At 44.8% G+C, this 24,568-nt stretch overlaps 1 protein-coding gene across 1 annotated transcript in view; it reads left to right on the top strand.

Moving 5' to 3' along the window:
• Positions 1–24,568, top strand: part of RAPGEF1 (Rap guanine nucleotide exchange factor 1) — a 90,035-nt gene that overhangs the window by 44,916 nt on the left and 20,551 nt on the right. The window contains exons 7-12 of the mRNA XM_075170587.1: positions 2,598–2,686; positions 3,081–3,233; positions 4,676–4,799; positions 6,078–6,261; positions 6,857–7,372; positions 13,888–14,090. Coding sequence (XP_075026688.1) covers positions 2,598–2,686; positions 3,081–3,233; positions 4,676–4,799; positions 6,078–6,261; positions 6,857–7,372; positions 13,888–14,090 — 1,269 coding nt within the window. The remainder of the gene's footprint in view (positions 1–2,597; positions 2,687–3,080; positions 3,234–4,675; positions 4,800–6,077; positions 6,262–6,856; positions 7,373–13,887; positions 14,091–24,568) is intronic.

The following is a 24,568-nucleotide window of genomic DNA, read 5'->3' as shown; positions in this document are numbered from 1 at the left end:
TTTGTCAAATTTTAGAGGACAATCATATGTTGTCTCGGTGTCTCTGGTGGGAGGTGTGTTGTTTTTTTTTTTTTACAGCAGCAATCGTTTGAATCATTCTAAAGATACTTTTGAGCCAAGTTGGATTGTTTTTCTCCCCTGTTGTAACCTACACTCCCATATGGTGAGCCAAGCGCGTGTCCATTACGACTGGCAAAATAGGAAAACTGAGCGCTTCAGCCCCGAGTGTCAGGGGCTCATCAGCGCTGCTGCGACACCGCTGCCACCACCACAGTCTGCAACCCTGGCCTTGGTTTGCTTTAAGGTGTTAAACGTGGTGAAGAAAGGTGAGGAAAAGGAGACGTTACATTTTCCCTTCCATAGCCCTTTCAGGGGGATGTTTAAGGAGTATTTTGGCTTTTGGTTTGAACGCCCATACATTTTATTTCCCTTATTGTGCTCTTACGCGTTGTGTGGAGTCACTGTTCTTGCTGGTGAGTACCCGATAGCCCCATGGGGTCTGATGCTGAGTCTGTTGAAGTGCATGAGAGTCTCCAGAAACCTCTTCAGTGGTGGAAGTTTGTCCAGAGGGCAGGAAGGTGGCAGTCCGTTGTGTCATCACTCACTCCTGACGGTGACTCGGAGCATGGTGCCAGCTGCAGCTGGAAGAGTCAAATGGTGTCACTGTGTGATTTCCAAATCATCTGATTTACAGAAAAGCCTTGTTTGGGGTTTGTAGGCTCCCAGGTCCTACAGTTGTTTTTCCTAGTGATGTTCTGTAAACCTCATAGGGGAATTTCTAAAGTCTAAAAGGAGTAGCGAGTTTTTAATTAAAGATTGTTCATCCTGAAAGAGAGGATGAAACAGGGGAAAGTACATTTTTAAAAAATAGTCTCTGTTGAGTAACTGGGGACACTCAGCAGAGAAGTCGGAGGTCATTTCAGTGTCCGTGTTACCACTGTAGTTCTTCTGTGATTGAAGGGCCTTAATTATTTTACTTTTCTATATACTGTGTAACGTACATTACCACAGTGGAGCTGATAGATTGTCAAAAGCCCTGTCGGTCTGTTGCTCCTTGTTGCAGAGTATTTCCCCGCTGGAGGACAGGGCCCTCCGTGGAGGTGGGAGCTGGCCAGGCTGGTCGGCCGTGGTCAACTTGGTGCTGTGCTTTTCCTCATCAGGGCACTTCTCAGAACACGCTGTTCCTCGCCAGGGCTCTTGTCCGTCTATCCCAGACAGGAGCATCTTCGTAGCATTAGCCCGCGTGGACATCTGCATGTGCTCTGTTTGTGCTCTCTTTTCCTTCCCCATCTGTGGGATTTTCCAGGACAACTGGAAAGCTGACTGTTCTGTCGTGTTTTTGGTTGACACGGTGTAAATTATTTTTGAGCACAAGCTCACACCAAGAATGTCAATAGAACATTGAAACCAGTATCAGCTGTGGTGGACACTTGGACTGCGTTTGCCGTCATTTGCACATCCAGTGCAGTACTTTATTCCTCTCATTATGCATGTGTTGACCTGTAGAAGTTCAGCTTTAAATAGAGCCTTATATAAAAATAGGAGAACTAGAATATTTCTCTTCCTCGGAAGGATGATGACCTCGACATTCCAGTTGTAGTTATTGCACTGAGAGAGCAGTGACAGTTGTTTCCAAGCTCAACAGACATGGACATGAAAATAATACTGGCATGATGACACTGTACTTCAGGCTGCTTTAAAAAAAAAATTAAAAATTGATCCCATATAGTTTCCTTTGCATAATATGCTGGGAAGCCAATACTGTCAGGAAGCAATGCCAGTTTTCCAGCCTGCCTGTGAGAGGGCATGTGTTTGTGAGCAGTAGACCTATTTGTCGGCCTCAGACATCCATAAAATGTTCTATCCATCTTTCTGGCATGAATGATTGTTGTTTTGACTGCTGGCAGACTTGTAGTTCAGGATTATCATGCCCTTATCTCTTTATCGAGAGCCTTATCTGCCTATAACAGATACACTACAGTAGTTCCTTGAATGATTAAGACTTCCATTGCTAACATGTTAAAAGATGGCTTCAGGGGAAGCAGGCCTTTTAATAAAGGTGTTCACTATTTAATTTGTTGTTGGGCGTCTTACAGAAAACTTGCTTCTTGAAACAAATACATACTTGTTTATAAAATACAAAGCAATTATTTAATTCTTTTACTGGGTAGATGTAGTACTCCACTGTGTAAGACTTTTCTCTACTTATATTTATGTATGTAAAGTCAATTTGCCGTTATCTAGGGTGTTGTCGGGACTGGAACACAGTTGTGATGATAGAGGAAAGAGGAAGCACAGCAAAAAGACACATATGTGGGTTTGTACAGAATCCCCATAGGGCCAGGGTTTATGAACTTAACTCAAATACGGTTAAACTACTGCTGGGTGCAGGCTGCTCCTTAGAAGCAGTGTTGCATCATTTGTACGGCTCTGTACCAGACTTACACCCAGCTTAGCTCTTTCTGTGTCCATGCCATCGTTAATCCATAATCTGGGTAACCAACTCAGCAGCATCCTTTTCTCTCTTAGGATGTTTGAATGCAGCATTCAGCAAATAATGATTGTTCTCTTTTTCTTCCCTCTTCTCCATCCATCAGGAGCTGGTCAGACTCACAATTGAAAAGCAGGAGCATCCCTCTCCCACAAGCCCGGTTAAACCCAGTTTACCAGCATGTAAATCTGACAGGTGGGTCACTGACAAGGATTTCTTCTGTGTGCAGGACTAATATAGAAGGGATGATTTCTGGCTACTGATAGTTGAATTAAAGCATTCAGTTATTCTTCACAGAGGGTAGCGTAGTGTTCTTTATGTAGCCTCATCCATTACAGCGGGACCACTTAAAGAGAACAATATGCTATGACAGGGAAGATACCAAAATCTGGCAATGAAACATTGCTTGGCCATGACATGTGCACGTTGTATTCTGCATATACATGGAATTCCACCTGCAGATGCAAATTGTGCCTTCTGCTGTAGGTGACTCTCATATTGCATATGATTTAAAATATGTATTAATCTGTCAGCATGCTGCATTCCAACTGTGTTTTATGATCTACAATCTGTATTTTGCTTTTTGTAGCCCATCAGAACTTCCCCTTACAGACCGAGAAATGGAGATCCTCAACAAAACAACTAATATGACTCAATCCAATGAGCTACTAACTGACTCCATGGATGAAGAAGTTGCACCTCCTAAACCCCCTCTGCCTAGCATTCGTGTGGCAGAAAACAGGTAATACTGGCCAACTTGCTGACTGAAGAATACCAGTGGCTCTTACCAGCTTCTTGGTTTTTAAACAGTCTTGCAAAATGTGCACAAGAGAGGTCATGAGAAGGGTTAGTGATGCCTCTGAATTTTCAGTCCTGCAGAGTAATTCTTCCCTGCTCCTGGACTCTGTTTATGACTTTGTGTTCTCTCTGTCTTGTTTTGAGCAATACCCTTCATTATCTGTGTTTTCCTTTCCATCTTTTTATGTGAGGATAGTGCCATGCCCCAAGATCCACGCATGAGAGGCATCACATAAATGCGTAAGAACCTTATTTAAAACTATGTGAATGCCACACTGTGCAACAGTGTCTTGTGCTGTTGTATCCAATGGGAAATGTTCTGTTAGCTGGCAGTTATCAATCTGTCCTGCACATCCAGGTTGTTCTGCATTGCTTATCAGCTTAAGAGTGAAAGGAGCCAATAGTGCGTGAAAAAAAATCTTTTACTTGGTTGTTCTTACCCTGTTCTATGAGTAACCACATGAAAGTTTCTATGTTCTATTCTGAGAAGGAAGAGAAAACCCCCAATTTGCAGGTTTTTGGTTTGTGTGTATGATGTTTTTCTTCTCTACTACTGGTGCTAATGGATGGTGTGAAAAATACACGTCGTGCTAATTTGAAAATGCGGCATCAAGGGCTGTGGCTGGCAAAAAGAATCGCATTTCTATGTATTTTCTGAGTTCTCATGGGTTATATAAAAATTTCCTGGTATGTTCCAGGAACAGAATATGTGTGCTCTTGGGAACCTCACAGGCTTGACGATTACCAGAATTATGTGTCATTAGAAGCAAAAACTAGAAGTACAATGGTTGAAATCTCACTAGTTACTGCTAATGTGTGTATCTGAAACAGATTCATGCCACAACATGGGCCCTCACAGTATAAACGGTGAGAGCGACACTGACCATCTTGTTCCCTGAAGTTCACTAGGAGAGTGAAAGGGCAGAAAATGAATTTTTCTGTCCTGTAAATTTTTGAAACTTTGAACATTTTTCAAACGTGGAAGGTTTGAGGAGGAGGGACTTCTGTAATTGGAAACAATATTTGGGTTGACCAAAACATTTAATTTGGATTTTCACCACTTTTATTAAGAAATAATTACCGTGCTAATTAGCTCCATTAAAAATAATTTTTAAAACAGCAATTATTTTTGTTTGAGAAATACCAACTCTTTTTCAACCTTAAAAGATAGATCACTGAACAGGACCTTACCTGTGAGAGTATTCTTAAATTGATATTTGTTAGTGGATACACTTTGCTGAATAGCTCCTAGCCAGCTTTGGACAAGAACCTGTGAGCTTTGACCCTGGCAAGTCAAAGGCTTTCTGGAAAACAAGCTCGTGAAGCCTCTAAAAGTCTTTTTGCTGGAAGAGTAATGGAAGCATCAATGCCTTTTGTGTCTTGCAGCCCTCCACCAGCATTGCCCCCTAAAAAACGGCAGTCAGCACCCTCCCCAACCAGAGTGGCAGTTGTGGCCCCCATGAGTCGAGCCACCAGTGGGTCCAGTTTACCTGTTGGAATCAACAGACAGGTAATGGCATAACATCTTTGTGAAAGCCAAGGGAAACATGCTGCGAACTGTAGCAAAAGCTCAGAGAGATGCTGTGACCTGCAGCCGCGCAGTTCCCTGCACGCCTCTGCTCGTCCCTGTACGGGAGAGCTCTGGAGCAGGATTTTTAGTGGCAGGAACATCAGTATAATAAATAATGTGAACAGCTTAATTTTTTTTACAGTGCTGTTGGATTTAATTAACAAATTGCTACAAACTTTGTTGCCTTGAGCTGTAGCAGAGTGTGAAGATGTGAGCGGATGAGTGTTGCCATATTGAATAGATCAGAGTACAGAGCGGCTGGTTGAGCTTACCAAGATCTCACCGAGGTTTACTTACAAGCCAGGGGAGTATGTGGCATATTGAGATCAGAAGTCTGTCTTCATCCAGTCACAATTTAAAACATCTTTTAACCCAAGCAGTAGTTTGAGCAACTGCTGGTGCTTTGGGGAAATTTGTAAATTTTCTGGTAGAAAAATGGAAAACTTGGGACTGTGTGTGTTAATCATATTCCATCGCTTGGGCTAGTCTGGGGTTTATGAGGTTGTAAATGGCTAGATTTGCTTTACACATTCAGGAACTTACTAACTCAGCAGTGAGGACCTGAATCATATTAAATTGCACCAAAATCAAATCTTGTCTTCATTCCCAAAGCCTCAGCTCTGGCTTAGGGAGCCTCTGCTGTTGGTTGGCTGACCCAGATGAAGCTGTGGCAGTTCTTCAGTTACTAGTACAGTCACACTTAGGTTGTTTTGCAGGAGTGGGAATACTTGACAGGTTCACTCGCAGGTTGATAATTTCCGAAATAGAAATGTAGTCATAGGCACAGAAAGTTGTGTCTCACTGTAGCTTATGTTCCCTTTGCATGCACCTAAGCTAACCAAGTATTTGCTAAAGTCCCAGTTACTTAATGAGAAATCTTGCAGTCTGGTTACCTACCAACGTCTTGACAAGCAGTCATGAGGCATGTGTAGCGGTGAGGAGCTCGGTTATCTGCTCAGCACCTTGTGAAGTCCGCTGTGGGTCACAGCACGCCCTGCCTGGAAGGAAGGGCACACAGAGCTCCCTGGTGTGGGCCCTTTACCAAATCAGAGGTTTTCTGTAGTCCTGATAAGCTTGTCTAACTAGAGAGGGCTAGCAGCACTGATCCTCTCCCCTCCTGGTTTTCTTAACACAGCTGTGAGGTGTTTGCTCCTCAAGCTGCATCTTACTTCCTAGCGAGCTGCCAAGAATGACAGTGATTTGTTTTTTTTGCTTAAGGATTTTGATGTTGACTGCTATGCCCAGAGAAGGTTGTCGGGTGGAAGCCACTCCTATGGGGGGGAATCTCCTCGCCTCTCGCCGTGCAGTAGCATCGGCAAACTCAGCAAGTCTGACGAACAGCTCTCTTCTCTGGACCGCGACAGTGGTCAGTGCTCCCGCAACACAAGCTGTGAAACGTTAGGTAAGCAGGCGTTGTCCAGGGCCGCTGGCAGAGCCCCATCGCTCTCATGCGGGAGCTGTCGTAGCTGTGATGCAAAAGCAAATGGATTGTGCTTGCAACTGTCATCTTGTAGTTGCTGCAGGCGGTTCTATGCAGAATTGTATTCTGTCGGATAGGAAAAAGCCCAGGGGAATGTGTTTCCCTAGCTATAGATGATTGTGTTCAAACTCAGTTCAGCTCTCAAGTGGAATGTTTTGTTGATTTCAGCCTTGTCTGCAGACATCAGTAGGAAATGACAGTCCTCTTACACTAAAGTGATGTTGTTTCTACCTACTAGGAAAGAAAATAAAAATAGAAATATAAATATGAAATATAAATAATCTCTGCAGTGATCTACCTATTGAATTTTTGTTATTTGTTTGCTAGTGTAAAGAAATAATGATAAGAGTTTTATTAAGGTTGGATGTTACAGAAAGTGTAGCAAGATGGTCCCTGCTGCAGGGAGGTACCACTCTGATTAATTAACTGATGGAACAGGAGGGGCAGAATTGAGAAGGGCTAAACAGTAAAAGAAAGAAACTAATACATCATTCTCCTGTCCCCTCTGTTTAACCAGATCAATCGGATCACTATGATCCGGACTATGAATTCCTGCAGCAGGACCTCTCCAACGCTGATCAGATACCTCAGCAGGTGCCAGGTATCCTCAGCCCCTTGCCAGAGTCCTTGGGTGAGTCTGGCTCCCCTTTCCATGGACATGCTTTCCAGCTCCCGCAGGGCAGCTCTCCTCCACTGGAATTCTGCAGCCTCTCGGGAGCAGCGCAGCCAACAGAGACTCCTCCAGCTTTGCCAGAAAAGAAGAGAAGGAGCGCAGCCTCTCAGACTTCAGATAACTCAGGCTGCAGGGTGTCCTATGAGAGGCACCCTTCCCAATACGATAACATCTCGGAGGATGACATGCAGAATGCAGCGTCTGTCCCGTCAGTACCCTTCACACCGTTTGCTGCTGTTTTGCCTTTCCAGCAAGGAAACTCTTCAGCACCAGTTGAATTCATTGCTGACTTTGCTGCTCCGGATTCTAACAGTGACCCAGAGAAGCCACCACCTCTGCCAGAGAAGAAAAACAAACACAGTAAGCAAATTCTTGTGTTTGGGTTTTACTTTTACCTTTCCCTTTCCTTACAGTTGCTGTGCTTCTGATGACCACTATGTAATGGTGACCCCAAAGTAATGGCCTTGCTTACTTGAGGCTGAGCATCAAAATCAGTTAGTTGTGTCAAAGGCATGGAAGGGAAGTGTCAGTCCTTTGGTGGTCAGGGAGTGACTCTTGGAGCCAGGAATGATCCAGGCCCAGGGGAGCTGGCATCATGCAGCATCTTCATTACTGTAGTGAGACCATTTTATTTCTCTTTTTACCTGAGTGCGAATCTTTGAGGCACTCTGCATTGCAGATCTTTGTGGTTTATCCTCCCTTTTTATGTCCATCACTTCCCCCCTGCCCCCATTTTATGAATGTTTTCCCACTGCAGAAAAGAATTGGGTACTCTCCAAGAGCTTGGAGAAAGGGCTGCTTTTCTGTCCAAAACCGAGCATTGCCAGAGCAGTTATTTGGCAACAGGAACATAGTCACCCACATAGCTGTGCAAGACAACACTATTAACCTAGTGTCCAGTACTGCTGTTCTGCTACGGGATCTCATTTCCTTTGGATGCCGAAGAATTTCCCACATCATTAAAATAAGCAGCCTCTAAATGCAAAGGCTCGCCATCCCCAGCCAGATTCCTGGCGCACCAGAACTGACTGCGACTCAAACTCACGACCTTATTCTGATTTCCTTAATGTTCATAGCTGAAAACATCTGAAACCTCTTGCCAAAAAAGCAGCCATACTGATCTGCCAAGGAAGGCTGTGGACTACATAGTGAGATCCAGCAGATGTTAGTTTACTAGTCACTGGCTTGCTTTGCAGTTGTATGTTGCATGAGGAGGTAGCGTATACAAGGTCTGGATCAACAGCGTTACGTTGTATGGCTGGCAGCCCAAGTGAAGAGCTGATTTGAAAGTGCCGAGTTTGCCTTCTGACTCATTTCTGCAGTTTATAGTCTTTTCACTGAGGATAAGGTGGAAGTGAGATTGATGTGTTGTGTGGCAGGGTCAGTGTTCTGCCCATTGCTGTGATAGTTCACTATGCCAGTCACTTTTTTTAAAAAGTGCGTTGGCTAAAAGCATTTCTGTTACCCCTAAGCGACCAGTCCACATTTGTAACCCTTTGGGATTTTAATCAGACCACGAGGCTTGACCCACCTGAAAGTGAGGGTCTTATAGTTCAGTGTCCCCATAAGTAGGAAATCACTTTTATATCTCTCTGGTAAGCAAGCAGTTAAAAGATACTGAAAGCAGCTAAAAAGGAGCTGAGATGTTTGTTTGTGGAAACCAGAAAGGAAATAAATGCTGGCACAGGGCATAGCCAGGATTGTTTGTTATGGCTCGTGTTCAAAATACTATGTTCAAAATACTCGCCTGCAGTACCAGCTGCAAGGGGATGTGATACAGAGACTACTTACTGTAGGATCAGGTCCTTGTGGGCTCTGCATATTAATAACAGAGGCTGGGTCCAGGTGGTTTTACACCCTGCAGACTGGGATGGATGCAGAGAAATGCACCTCTGTACACGTAGGCAGCTTTAATAGGGGGAGACACCTGCATGAATCTTGGGCAAGAGGCAATTTGACAGTTGAAAGAGACACGTTTGTTTTCTGTTATCATATGAGATGTCAAGGAGTTACTTAAAAACAATTTTAAAAGCTATCTTCTCCATTATTGCCCGTGCACACTTTTAACCTCAATACCAAGGCCTTGTTTGTGAATTTTCTTTGATGTTAGAATAGAGTTAATCGTCATCTGTCATCTGGCACTATCAGAAGCTCATGGAGTATTGATCAGATTGCATTGTTAGGAAGGGTAGAAGCTGCTATCTAATGTGTTGTCAGCTCTGATGGTTTGATAAAGCATCCTTGCTGCAAAGGTTGCTGCAAAGTAGTATTTGGGCTGTTACCTGACTGCTGCGGATTTTTTAATTGCATTCATGTGACACTGAGAACTTGTTTTAGATTGTCTTTACTCCACAGTATATCACACCACAGATCTGTGGTTGTTAGTTTTACTTTTATTTTCAACATTAAAAGGGCAGTAAAACATTACTCAGGCTGTATGGTAGCACCCAGGATTTTTTTGCCTGGAGGCTGATGCACGTAGATACTCTTGTGTAATCACATAGGTGAGGCAGTGCTGCTTCCACAACCCCAACAAACTCCTGGGATCCGGAGGAGATGCATGAATTTATTAAAAAGATCTAGAGCTCTCGCAGATGGGACTTGGTTGTAGTCCCTTTGTTGTGGGTCATCTTTTGGCAGTTGGCAGGAAATGTTGCAGCAGAGACTTTGATGGTCTTTTTATTGATAATATACAGCAAATCCTGCTAGGGTTAACCGTGTGTATTGCTGTGAGCTGTGCTCAGAGGGACCTCCAAGAGTTGACTTCTGTATAATTTAAACAGAGGAGTGATAAGCCTTTTAGTCTGGCATGAATTATTGTTATTTTACTGTGCTGTGAGAGTACATGTTACTGTGCTAAGGGCAAATTACTCCAGACTTCTGCTTGAGCACCAGCATCGTGTTCCTGCTCCACAAGACACAGACATGGAGCAGCTTCTGCCATGAAGAGCTCAGAGTCAGAAATAACAAGATCCTCCCCCCAAACAGCTTGCAGACTAGAAGCAAGGCACTTATTCATGTTTCCCTCCCTGTCAGTGGGAACAAAATGCAGCCTGATGCCCTGTAAGCAGCTGGTATTTAACTGCAGGAACCATGCTGAGGGCAGCCGGGGCTTAGCCAGCGGATAATGCGAGTTCTTTGAAAAACAGCTGTCCTCCCAGAGGTGACGGCAAAGACCGGCTTATTTGACTTTGACTTCTCCAGTGAGTTGATGAAGCGGTATAGCTTCAGAATTTCCATTATTTTGGCTCTTGCCCACGCACACGAATCTGTTGCGCTTGTTCGGGGCCAGTTGTAACACAGGCTGCTGACATAGCGCCAGGAGTCAGGCTAGACCTTCAGTGAGTCCTCCTCATCGGGTACTGCTGTGCCTTACCTATATTGCAGATGTGCCTTGCTGCTGGTAATCTTCTAGCAATTCCTTGCAGCTTCCAGGACCAGCAGCTGCACAGCGAGCTGGCTCGGGTGCTGCTGGTGCACTCTGGGCAATACCTGTGACTTCTACCGTGTGGGCAGAACTGGTGTGTGATAGAAATCCCTGAGCAGCTGTAGCTCCTTCAGAAGTGACAGCCAAGGCACTGCAAACAGATTGCTGGGAAGGTGCTCCTAGCCTTAGTCTGAGATATTTTTTCTTCTTTTTTATTTCAAATATTTTCTGTCTCGGTTCAGAACTGACATAAGCTGGGCATGGTACTGTGATGGGAGAGGTTTCTCTCTCACGCCTCCCTTCTCTCCTGGGGTGCTGCCTTGAGACGGTGTCACCCCACCCCGGCTGCTCACCATGGAGGTTGCAGCCCCCATCCCTCCCTCTGCACAGAGTCGCTGCAGGGCGTGCAGCCTGATCTGAGCTGGTGATGTAATTTCCAATCTGCTTTTTAAATTTCTGCCTTGTTAAATACCACAGCAGAGAGGGGAAGGGATGGAGGAAGAGAGGGGAGAGAAGACCCTTTGCAAACAGCAGTCTCAGGATCGGTCCTGCTCCCTTACTCTCCTGTTCAAGATTGGCAGCATTTTAATGATGCCCATTTTAATTTGCGCTCTGCAGTCTCTCCTCCTGAGCCAGGTTTGTATTTCACCATCCCAACTGTTTTTCGCTTCACCTAAAAACAGAGAAGACAAAGTAGAAGCAGAGACATGCTCACCCGCCCTGGACTAGTTGTAACAAGCAAGGCAGGGGAGCTGCCATGGCGATGGGATGCATTAGCCTCATAAAGAGCTGAGATAAAAGAGCTCTTCATTATTCCCTTGCAGATTGAGTTAAGGCTCTCAACAGCATTCAGGCTGACTACCTTGAGTTACAGTAATTTAATTTTACGCAAGTGTCTAATGTGATACCCTTTTCGCCAACACTTCCCGAGTTGTAGTGTCATACAGACATCTGAACCCAGGAACTCACAGCTATCGATCCTGAGTGTTGTCTTCAGATCCGGACGTTCAGCGAAGCACTGTTTTTGTAGGTAACTCGACATGAAGGGTTGGTCTGAATTTAGCAATGTCAGCTGCGGTATACCAGGACTGCCAAGCCTGACTTCTTGGCTTTTGTCCTACTCACTTGATGAGCTCTCAAAATGTGGTCTTTTCCCTCAAGCTCTTGTCCTCTACACTTCTCCAAGGAGTCTTGATCCTCAGTTCACTTTTGCTCCTAGAGAAATGTCTTTCATAAGCCTTCTTTAGGTCTTATCCTCAAAAGTTTTTGTACGATACCAAAGCATTTTTCAGGGCACAGGTATTAATAGGAGTACCTTAGTCAAGTGGATCACTGATACTTTAAAACAGTATTTTAGCAATTCTGTATTTTCTACACCAAGACTCCTTCACCATGATTTCAAATAAGAGAATATTGCCAGAATGTGCTTCTTTTCACTGTTAGGACTTGGGCTGAAATTCCCACACGTGAGCAGATTTGATCTTGGCTTTAACATGAGCGGTGACACGAGCAGACAAACACACACCAACACGCATCTGCGCGCAGTTTGAGACCTCTGTCGCACTCCCTTCAAAAAGGGAGAGGTCTGAACCAGCAAGGGTGGTGGCTTACATCTGTGAAGTGGTGCTGGGAAGGCAGGAGAGCGGCTGGGGGAGGAAGAGGAGCAAGGCTCGGGTAGCAGGAGGTCAGAATTTCAGCAGCCTTGGCAGAGCTGTGCAGGAGCTGGCAGTACTGCGGGACACGAACAGGTTGTCCACTGGCAGCACTGTGTGGGGTCACAGGATGGGGACAGCAGGTGTTACCGGTCGGGATTGAAATCCATCAGCTGAGGTTTCCTGTGCTCCGATTGCCATGACCTTTGTTTTTTTTTCTTCTCTTTATTCTATTTTTTGGAGGAGGGATATCATTCTGTGGGACGGGGCAGCTGTGTTAGCTCTATTTCTAAATGGAGTTTAAAATGTTAGAGGAAATCTGAAAAAAGGTGCAAAAGACAGGTGCAAAGCGACTCCTTCCTGCCGACACATTTGCACGGCTGCATCCTGTTTGAAATAGGCTGGCCCGTAGGTCTGCATTGGCAGGTGAACAGAGGGCTTTGCCTTGCAGCTCGTGTGGGAACCGGCTTCACCATGTGCAAATACTGCATTGTGGTCTTGTATTTATATCTTTCACTGAAGTCATCCATTCATTTCAGCTGTACAACTGAAATGCCAGCAGAAGCTGAATAATTGCCACCTAATGACCAGATTTACAAAAACTGACAACTGCTGTTTATCAGGAGGAAGGGAGGAATGATCACAGAGTATCTTGTGCATGACAGGATATTTACAAAAAGGCCTTGGTTAGTCCTTTTTATGACGCTTAAATACATCTATTGCTCCTGTTCTCAGGTATATAGAAGAGAGTTCTTTATTTATTTCACATTTATTAAGTACACTTCTGACCCTTAATAGTTCTGGGGTTTTGCAGTCTTTCTATGACACTGGGTGTCATTCTCCCCCTCCAACACTAAAATATTGCAGCAGTAACTAATTCTCTGTCAGAGCTGCATAGACAGACCTGTGTGGTTTTTTTCATAGATTTTGGAAGGATATTGTACAGATGGAGAGGTCCTCTAAATGAGATTTGATCCCATTTAATATTTCCATTGAACCACATCTCAGAGAAGCTTTTCAATCAGTTGGATTCAAGAACTGGAGATTATAAGATGCTTTAAAAGAGGATGGGAGCCAAGGGTGTTGGATTTGAGCTAAGGAGGTAGGAAGGCATGGTCAGTGACACTTTTAAAAGGCAAGTCTCTTGTGCCAGCATTGGCAGTGGCATATAAATAGCTGAGGGAGAGGTACACCCAGTCGCTCAGGTATGTGTTTTCAGATAACAGTTTTATCAGCTTGCTAGAATGGAGAAAGGCTGTAAGCCTCCTCATTCTAGAAATCTTGCTGATTACAGATACGAGACTTATTATAGGCACAAGAATTATTATAGATTTATTGTCAAGGTTGCATCTTTGTACAAGATGATTTGTGCCTCCTAGAAAGAAGACTGAAGTCACTCTGTTTTTTTGGTGACTTTGGACATTAGCTGTTGAGAACATTCTCGGAATTGCCGTAGGTTACATGAGGAAGGGATTTGGGCTAAGAGTCAGTGAATCAGACTTCCCAAGTAGCTGTCTGGAGACCTCACGGGTTCCTTGAACTGTTGTCAGATGTGTTTGTGGCCTGTGGCTGTCCGCTGTGCGCTGGCTTGCAGGACAGGAGGTTCAGCTGCCAGGACGGGATGGCAACTGACTGTGAGCTACCTGTGGACAGGGCACAGATGCCTTGCTGCTCCCAGCCTGCAGCAAAGCCTGACTGAGAGTGGCATGGCATTACTCTTACTTTATTTTGAGAATCCTTGCTTGTTGCAGCTGCAGCATGCGGACCAGGAGCAGTGATGTGACCTTTTTTTGCAGTGATGGCGTATATGCAGTTTGTGGAAGACTACTCAGAGCCACAGCCGTCCATGTTCTACCAGACCCCTCAGAACGAGCACATCTACCAGCAGAAGAATAAGCACCTCATGGAAGTCTATGGGTTCAATGACTCCTTTATCAGCTTAGACCCCTCTCAAGATCTGGCACCTCCTCCTGCTCTCCCACCGAAACAGCGGCAGCTGGTGAGTGACATCCGCGGTGCCCTCCCTGGCAGGGCACACCAGCCTCCCAGGAGCAGCTTTATTCTTGCTACTCCTGTTTCTGACAGGCTGCGGTGGTGGGAGGATGTCTTGTTGGTGTTACCACATCATGCTCCTTCTCATCTTGTTAACGTGTTTTTAGGCATTTTGCATTATCTACTTTGAGTTCCTTTCTAGCCCCACGTTCAGACTGTTCCTTATAAGCTCTGAAAGTTCTAAAATGCCCTAAAAATGAAATGTTAGTCTTCCACATGGCATGGCTGAGTCTATGCCAGACTACAGGCTTGTGTAATGACAACTGCTTTGAAGATTTTGACACGCTGGGCAACAGGATTTTCAAGAGATTGCTGCACTCTTGTTCCCCATGCTGTTTTGAAACTCTTGTCAAGGATGCCACTAATAATAACCGTTTAAACATAATAACTACTTTTATGGCTTAGTCTTTGCCAGAGCCACAGAACTTTGATATAGCCATTATTTAACTCGTGCATGTTTTCTCCACATTAGTCCCCTTCTGTGATACAGGATTTTACCTGTTTTTCAATGTTCTGCTGGCCCCCCAGACTCCCAGCACAAAAAGGCACATCCACATGCGTATATGGGTTGGGTGGTGGGTTTAACAGTACAGAGAGTGCCATTTTCAACCTGGGGGATGAAATCCTGGCCTCGGAGATGGCAGCAGCAGTTTTGTTTCCAACCTCAGTGGAGCTGGGATTTTGTCCTATTTCTTTTTAAGGGTCGTCCTTTCTTTTCTCTTTTTTTTACTCCAACCTTAGGGGTTTTGTTTATTAATTATCTGATTTGTTCTATTTAAAAAAAAGAAAGCATTTTTGTGCTGATGTAGCTAACTTAAATTGGCCATGGCTTTAACAAAACAGGAGGAAATGTGGGAACAGAGCCATGGTCTTACCATCATGAGGGCGACTGTTGCAATATTTCTTCATGTGATCTGTGCTAAAGTTTGACTGTCCCAGGGTGTTACTTTTTAATCAAATGGGAAAAGCAACTGAGAACTCTAATTTTGGGATTTGCATAACTACATTCCTGTGATGCAGATAGGAGTCCTAAAAGGATAAAGTAACATTTCCGGCTAAGCTAAACTGAGTATTATGCATTATTGTTTTGTGGGGATGAGACCTTAAATGCCCGTGTCCCATCTGCTTTGCAGGGACACTGTAGAGTCTGCAGGACTCCGCTCTGAAGGATCAGGCAGTTCTCCAGAGTCTGTGGTCCCCTCATCAGTGTGATCCTTGCACTGTCGCTTGTACCTTGAAGTCCCTTGCCCTACCTCCTCCTAGAGGTGGCTAAACTCTAGTGATAGTTTCCAGCGGTGACTTGGTCTACACAGTCATGAGAGAGGGTGTGTAAAGCACAGATTTACTGTAGCCATTGTGCAGAAGGGAAATCTTTAATCGTTATCTGGGCAGCCAAGTTGTCACTGGTTTGCCTGCTAGGCATTCTTGTAGTCTTGCAAGCTGATATCATCAAGGTGTTGCTTGCAGTTCCCCTGAAGCAAAGGTTTCTTTAAGTGCAGCCTCCCACCCTTACCTTCATCTCTGCTGGGAAAGTGGTGCAAGGAGACAATTCAACAGTCATTGTAAAAGCCACCAGACTCTTGTTTCTCTGCTCCTGCTGCCGTGAGAGTTTCTGAAACAGCAAATCACATGGGCATCAGCTGCTCTAGCGGCAGGCACGTTTTGCTGGATGGGCTCCTCTATAAAATAATAATTAGGAAGTCCTTTCTTGTGAGCTTTGGATCTTATTTGTGAAACAGTTGTACATTATATTCAACAAGTCAGAGCTGAGAAAACCTAGATATACCTTAGCCTCCCTCACACTCCTTACTATAGTGGAATTCAGGAGAAATTCCGTAATAGTATTTGTTATTTACAGTGTAATCTCTCCCTCTTGTGCAAATGATATGTCATTTGGGATTGGACTGAAAAATGGTTGGACATCACTGTCACCCAGTATCTCAGCAGTACCAGTGAGAGCCCATAGATCACACTGGAAAGACCAAGTTCCCAGTCTGCAGGTTGCCACAAAAAAATAGTAATCTGCAAGAGTTGGCTGCTTAACAGCGAGAAGCAAGAGCCAGTTCCTCCTTTGGGCATCTGCCCCCCACGCCATGGCGAAAAAAGGGCAGCGAGGAACAGCTTGCCTCTCGCCGCAGCAGCTGTCCATGGGTGAACTGGAAGGGGGAGGCGGGAGTTTATTTTTAAGGGATTTGTGAAACAAAGAAGATTTGAACTGTGATTTTTGTCATGCCTCTTGAGCTCAAGAAAGGCATATTGGTGTGTCTGGCTCTGATGAACTGTATGAATAGCTGTTTGTTTAGCAAGCCATTATATGCATTGTTTTACAGTTAGCATTTCTTATCCTTTATTCATAGCCTTTTCTGTGCTCTCTGTGTCTTCTGTCTCTTGCTTTCTTCCCCCTCTTCAGCAGGCCTCCTATGCTGCCTCTTCTTTCTCTTCTGTCTCCTACTGTGTCCAGCAAACTAAAGTGCCCTTCACCCCCGAGGACACCGGTGCCACTCAGGGCCTCACTATGTCAGTCTCTAACTCCTTTCTCAACCGGCACAGCTCCTTTCCTGTGCATTCGGTGAGTTGCTCTCCGCACTTTAACACATATTTGTGTGCGTATTTGTGTCGGTGAAACGCTTGTGTGCAAATTCTGTGCTTACGCTCTCAGTTGCAGATAAAGGTGAAGGTTCTTTTGGGGGCTTTTGAACTCATGTGGTAAATCAGCCAGGTGAGAAAAACTGTGTGTAAATCCTACTAAATGAAGCAGAGGGGAGGTGTGGCTTTCATTACTTTATGTCGGTATTGACATTTGTGGCGAGGGACTGACGAAGGAGAGCTGGCCCGTGTGCCCAGGCACACTCCTTTGACATACATGTTCCCCAGGCCGCACGTTGGAGCTGCCAAGTCTTTTTGTTCCATTGCATAATGTCAGCGATGTGGATGAGTTGATTAAAGGCTGCTGTGCGAGCCTGGCCTTTGGAGAAATAACAAGATGCCGTCCCCGAAATATATGAATTTAATCAAACGTATGGAACAGTGGCTGCAGCTCCTTAATTTTTTTTTCTAGAAAATGGCCTCTACCAGATCTTTCATCTCATATTTGCTTGTCTGCTTCCCTTCACGTCTCCGTGGTCCCAAACAAGCTCAGTAAGCTTGTATGGTTTGCTGATGAACGAGCAGGGTTTTCTCTCCTGCAGCACTTGTGAGCAGTCTGAAGAGAGAACGGCAGGAGGAGCTGAGAATGATTTAAATCAAAATAAGAATAATCTTAGAGCACTGCTTAAATCTGTGATCAGCTGCTTAAATTAAATGGTAGTAATAACAAAGTGTTAATGTAATGAAATTAAATCTAACCATGGGATTCCACCAGCTCATCAGTATGGGGCTTGTTTGCATGTAAAACTATGTGGTTATGCTCTGATTGCCATGTGATGACAACTGAGAATAGACTTTTTTAACAGTGACCTGGATGCTTAGTAAATTAGACTTCTTCTGGAGAAGAAATTATAGACAAGACTTGAGAAAATTCAGAAGCATTCAATTAGTTTAATATTAAATGTTTGAAAATGGTATCCTCCCACTGTGCCACTGCTATCTTCCCATTTCAACACTTACTCATTCTCTAAAAATTAGCGATAATCGTTGGTCCGAGGAAGAAAGTATTCAAGTACTTCACAAGTAGTGCTACTTCACAAGCAATGAATTAAAGCTTTTGGCTTCCACTTGCGTGACAGAGAGCAGTATCATAGTTTTGCTGCACAGATGAAAAGGCTGAGGTGCGGAAAAGTTAGTCCTTGCATAAATCTGTGGTAAACAGTTTTAAAATTTGAAGTAGTGCAAATGTTTTGAATTGTACGGCTCTCTTGTTTGATAGTGATCCTTGCAAGCAAAACACAGAACTGTAAGACTAGGTAAAAGCTTGACTATTTTTGTTTTAATTGAGATGCTATAAATATGATACTGTAATGTTCTAAAAATATGTGGGCACTTTCATTTAAAAAAGCGTCCTGGTTGGATTAAATGGTTACTGCCTACTTAATTGTTCTGACCTGTTCTCAACTTGCTTTGGACTACATTATTGTGAATATATTATTTTATGAAATGTTAAAACTTCATTAAAAAATCCTTACTCCTTTTTGCAAGGATTTGGTGAGGGGAAAATAAATGGCTGGAGCATGAGGAGCAATGAGAACAATTAGACAGTGCACTGTCAAATGCACAAAGGAAATAAGCTGAATTAAAAATGGAGATTTTTTTCCATTAATGCCTTTAAATTATGATAATCTCATGACTCTAGCTGGTCTATTTTTTCACCGGCAAAAATGAGATTTTTTCACTATGACAGTGTCTCTTTGTCTCCGAGCTGCAAAATACCAATGTCCTTACATGCATCATAGCCGACCCATGTAATACCATAACCATGGTTTATCCCATTTTCCCTATCCCTAATAAGACAGAGATGTGAAACAGCTGTCAAGGTTTGGATCATTCCCAGGGTGACACCCTGCATTTCAGCACTAAGAAGGACCAGAGCCCCTCTTGCAGTCTGCTCCCCAGCGTTGGCTGGAAGACCGTGCTGTTTCATGTGGGGGATGGCACGTGAAACACTTTAAGCACATCGCTCTGCTCCTCTTATTCTCATGTCTTCGTTTTTAACTCTCTCACCAGAGAAAGGCCACTCAAGTGCGCACTGTGGTGAACAATAAACCTGTCAAAAAACAAGCAGTAGCTTTCCACCAGCCCCAGCAAGGGAGTTAATGCTACGGAGAGCGCACCTTTCGCATAGCAGCCAGCTGAGGAGCTGGCCTCCTGTGTAACCAAATATCAGTGGTGATTATCAAATCTCTTAAAATGATGTGTCTCCTACATTAATCGTTATCCATTCTGTACAGGAAGCAAAAACCTCCTTAGATCAATACCAGGAAGTCAGAGCTGATAAATTAAATGGCTGTCCATTGACCCAATGTGAGCAATGCATTGGTTTGCCAAGTGTGGCCAATTTTCAGAAAGTGCCCTGTGCTGTTTTCTTCCCCAGAGAGTGGCCTGGGGTGGACAGCAGGAGTCAATCCCAGGGGGAAGACCTGGCCCTGCACCCATCTGTTCACATGCAGGCAGCAGGAAAGCGGAGCCTACACCATGTTTGGCGTGTTAGCCCATTAGCTCTGGGCTCCAGGTGAAGGACTAGTGCCCTGCTACTGATTTATGGGGCTTAAAAAGACTGTTTTCAGACAGTGTTTTGAAGCAAAAAAGAGGAGAAGTTGTTCAGAGCATCTGTACTCTTTTGATTTCTAATGTATGAATTTCTTTTCTAGAACCCTGACTTTTTTCTTTCCAATCGGCTCTGCAGGCGCTGCTGCAGTCCAGAAGCCACCACTGCTCTGTCAACCCACTAATCGCGCTTTTCCCTTCTTTGCAGGAAATTGTGTCAGAGGTAATAGCTTTTACTGGATAGAGGCAGATCTTGAGCAACTGGATCAAACCTCATAGGTTTGGCAAGTTGAGCCTGTTTTTTAACCAAGTCTGATTCGCGTCTAGCCTCTGTGCCAGCAATGGCCGTGTTTGTAGTGTGGGCTGATATTTTTAAGGAACTGCAGCATCGTATTCCCCATGCCGTGCACACCTATGCCGTTAAATCCCACATCGGGGGGACAACTGGATTGTACTGTCAAGAGTCATTTTAGGGATTCCCATCTCTTGAAAGTACTTTCTGTTGCTAAACAGTGGGAAAGGAGGGATGCAATAAGAAATCGTCCTCCTTGGTAGTTATTGGCAGTGGTTTTTTTCTAGCTGATCGCCTCCCTCCCTTCTTCTTGTGAAGACAGAGATACTGTCCTTTGGTTTATTAACTCCTTGTGCTGTTTGACTGGAAATGGGTGGGCAGGTATCTGAACAGCAGGAATCAAATCTTGAAATCTCGTTACTTCCTGGCAGCTGGGGAACTTTGCACTGATAGAGGAAATCAGCCCGGTGACAAGCTCTGCTGCTATCCGTCCACATATTTTCCACCAAAGACTGCAGAAAGTCTTGCATTCGGTTACAGCTAGGAAGATTTTCCTCACTGAAACAAGGAACACAGTTGTTTCTCCAAGGCATGTACCTACCATTAGTGGAAATTGGCTGCATCCTCCAGTATGGAGAAATAACTTGCCTTTCTCAAAATGCTGTTTTTTCTTATGTTTTCTTTTTAATTAAGAAACATTTCCAGTAATTTTCCAGAAACCAAATTGGCTGTTGGATTCCAGCAGAAGGCGCAAGTGATTTCCTTATGAAAGCTCCAGTTCAGCGTTTCTGTTCTCACTTGTTCCCACCGTTCTTGAGCAAATTGAGCAAGCACACAGAAAATTCACAGCAACTGTTTTTCTTTCTTGTGTGTGTGCTAATGTATGTTCAGGAAAAGGAGGGTCAGATAAGTGTTTAAAGATGCGCGCAATGCAGACATGTGCTTCGCATGTTTTCCCCGCCTCGCTCCTGTTCGTGTAGCTGACTTCCAGTCTGCAACACACGCCGCAGCTCTGGCCCTCAGCAGAGACTGAGCTGTTGTGATTCATGTGATGGTCCGATGGTGGGAGCCACGATCAAACCAGGACTAGGAGATCATAGTGTGTGAGTTCGTTTCTGTCATAAGCAGGTCATTTATCCAGCTGCTGAGGTCTAGGTATTGTTTTGCCTTTCCTGTTTAGCATCTGCGTTTGTGTTCATTTCCACTGCCCATGGCAGGCCTGGACGGTGGTATTAATAATGCTATTGCATGCTGGCATCACTGAATCCTGCTTCTGAGAACCACTTCCTCCAGTGGTTTATACATTTTTCTTGCAGTTGGAGCACTACCTGTCTCTGTGCAGGTCTCTCTAAATGGTCCCCTATTCACTTCATAGGTCACGTTTTTTGTGTGACTGACTTTTTAGGAGCCTTGTCTTTGTCTCCAGGCTCTGCCTTTTAAAGATCTGCTTGCTAGATATTGTGGTATTGTCTACAAGCTAAACAAGAGTTGACGCTGTAGGTGGGATCAGATTGAATTCTCCTGATAGTTTCAAAAGAGAGATGCATGATAGCATGGTTAGTAAATCTTACACGTTTTCTTTCCCCCCTGTGCCCTTACTTGTTTTGTTGCAAAGGTGTACAAGAATTCCTCTCACTTAAGGAGAAGTTTGGATTCTGTGTTTTCTTGTGCAGAAGCAGGGACACCCTTTCCCAAGGGAACAGCAAGCCCCATCCATCCATCTGCTATGCTAACCATTGCTTAAAAACAGGGAGGTCAGCTGTGCAGCCAGGTCAGAGCCTTTGCTGAGAAACATTCAAGCATGAGGAGTTGCTGCCTTTCCTGTGGCAGTGCTTCCAGCCATTCATTGTAGGAGCATTTCCTTCCTCATTAGCAAAAGTACCTGGAAGCCCAGCATTGTGTCATGAGATAGGAAGTCTTTTCCAGTAGTTGTCTATGCAATTACATTCTTAGCGTGTAGCAGTTTTGTACAACACCCAGTATTTAGTGAACACAGTTCTCTACTGTTAGAATTTGGGCATCCAGTTCTGGCACGTTGCCCACATCACTCTCTTAATAGCATTAGCAGAGGAGATCTAAAAGATTGATCCTTTCCTCTGATAGCTTCATGTTTTGGAAATCTGATGCTCTATCTGATCTGGGAGTGTCTGGCAGGATCGCAGATTAATTTGGCAGAAGAAGTCTATAGGGTAAAACTGAGAGGCTGTGTTTAAAAGATAAAGACTGTGTCTGCTGATGCCGCAGATGCTCTGACAGCCATATAATTGCATTCGACTTTGAATTTAGGATGGAGACTGCTGTTACTCGCAACCAGTGACTCCCTGCATATAAACACCCTGTCTCCCTGTTACTTGTGGTCAGCCATGCCTAGTGAACGTAGAGGAGCGTCGCTCTTGAAATAAGTTTTCTATTAGAGCGCTTATCTCCTGTCATCTAATCCAAATAAACGGTCGTAATGTCATTGACCTTTGGGACATCCTGTAACACTGCTGCTAATGATGGAAAGCTGTTCTAAAATATTGACCGTTGCAAAAAATCAAAGGCAGCAAATTGAAAACGTTGAAAGATGCCATCTCTGGAAGACCTCTGTGTGTCACGGTGTGTGGTAAACATTCAGGCCCGGGCACATTAGCTTCCTGCTGTTCCCAGGAGATGAGATTGCTCCAAGCTCAAAGCACGCTTTGTGCAGGTACTTCCCAAGTGGCAGATAGGTTTTTTCAAAATCCACTTTACTGGTGAGAGGAGAGGATCTCTCTCTTCTCCCTGCGTTGGCCATTTGCCGTCGTAGGTTAGGATCACTCTTGCTGGAAGACCATCTTCTGGTCCTGTGGCAGGAGCCTGGCAGCGTGGCCAGAGTTTGGATAGAGGAAAGCATCCTTTCTCAAAGGATCCGGTTGCACCCTGCTTTCTAGCTTTCCCGGAGATTATTTTGAAGTACTTCACCTAAAGGAAAGCCATGGAGTAGGAGGTTGTGTCAGTACAGCCGTAACCGAGGCCTTACTGCCCTGCAAGAGAATTCTAAGAAGCAGATTAAAACAAGCGCTGATTTGTTTCCAGGATAAGCTATTGCCTGTGATTTCTTGGGGGGAGGACTAGAGGATGACTAGTTTGCCTGTGACAGTTCTGTTGAATAGACTGTCCCCTCCCAAAAAAAGTATGTCCTTTAAAGGATGACAGGGCTTCCAAGAGATGTGCAACACCCAAACCCCATGGAAGCCGTTGCTGCAATTCCTGTGGCAGCTGCTGGCTGGGCTGGGCTGGGTCGGACTGGGGAGCAGCAGGAATGGGTGCCATATGGACATCATCTCCACCGCAGGGTGTTTTTTTCCTCTTTAAAAGTATGCTTCATTCTTGGCTCTTGTCCCAGCATGGCTGCATAGCTGGAATTCCAGAGCTGCTTGCAGGCTCCGGAGAAAGGAGGGGGCTCCCTGGCTCGCCCTCTACAAGATGCAACTTTACAACAAGATTGGAAGTCGAGAGCAGCCTGGCTAATTAATGCCAGCACACCAAAGGCTTCTCTGCACTGTTCCCTTTGTTAACAGCATGCTGAGAGCATGTCTGCATCGTTAAATGATTGTTCGCGGATCACATAATGAAGATTAATGCATTTTCTTGGGTACCTGGGCCTTAAACTGGCATTTTCAACACATCTCATGCCAAGATATTGTTTTGAAAGGTGTATTGATGAGGCTGAGGAGAGATGAATGTATAGTGATTGTCAGCAGTAACGTATCCGCATTCAAACTTTTAAAATTTATGCAATGTTATGTTATATTTAGGTCTAAATTGCCCTTGAATTGGGATTAATGTCTCTGAAACTATGCAAGGCAGAAGCTGCGCAAATTTTCCTGCCTCAAAAGCAGTAATTCATCTCCCCGAGCTGCTAGCTCAGCCTGCAGGCAGGGTACCCGGCAGCGTCTCAGCTGTTGAGCCTCCCGGCCGGCGTTTGGCCTGAACTAACCCTGCCAGCACCATCACGCAGCGTGAGAGCTTCGCAGGGTCCTGCCTGTCCCAGAGTGACTTGATTGAGGACAGTAATTTCCTTTCACTCGTGCCCTGCGTGAGCTTCACTGCTGCTTTGCAAAAGCCTGGCTTTTTCTCTGGCTTCAGCAGGTCAGAGACAAAAACCCTTGGGACTCCTCGGTGGGAGATGTCCAGCAGCTCCAAAGCGAAGAACAGCATATGCCGCCTGTCTCATGTGGGTGCAGGAAGCCCAGCTCTAGGGGAGCTGGCACATGGGTTCTGTTTGAGCAAATTATTTCCTTTACTGGAGCAGAGGATCTCGTTATCGGGACAGCAGTTTGCTGAGTGCCTTCTTGAGCCATTGCGGCAGCAGTTGGTGGGAGTACAAGTTCTCCACCTGCTTTGCTCCTGTTCTTTTTTTGGGGTCCAGCCTGGGACTTGGGGCAATAGCTGGCATATTAGCGCCGGTGAGATCATGAAATACCAGGGAGACGGGGCAGGCATAATGAATCTGCTGAGCCAAGATGATGTCATGAGCCTGGCGTCTTACGAGGGATTTAGTGTTTTGTGCCATGCAAGTGAAAATGAATAAATGTAGAGCATTTATCCAGGCAGAAAGTAAATACAGAGATTAGACTTGTCATTGTTACTGAGGCAGCACCAAAAGCTGACAGTGTCCCTGGAGCCAGGCTGCTCATCCGGAAAGAAACAGGCAGGAAGAGAGAGGAGCCTGTCCTAGAGCCAGTCTCCTTTTAGCCACGGGCAAGTGGTAGGGATTTGCATTTTAATTATTTTTCAGTAGTCTCTTAAGCTCTCTTTCCAAAGCATCTCCCTCCTCTGTATTATGGCCTGCAATTTGTTTTGGGCCCCAAGAACACACACCCAGAGCACTGCCGGACTCCACGCAAGGCGGAGGGCAACCACTCGAGGATTAAGGTGGTGGAAGGTAAAGTCTAGCCATTGACCTTTAC

The sequence above is a fragment of the Calonectris borealis genome, chromosome 21 (genome assembly GCF_964195595.1).
Source record: "Calonectris borealis chromosome 21, bCalBor7.hap1.2, whole genome shotgun sequence".
In the NCBI taxonomy this organism is placed as follows: domain Eukaryota; kingdom Metazoa; phylum Chordata; class Aves; order Procellariiformes; family Procellariidae; genus Calonectris; species Calonectris borealis.
This window is presented reverse-complemented; position numbering and strand designations above follow the sequence as displayed.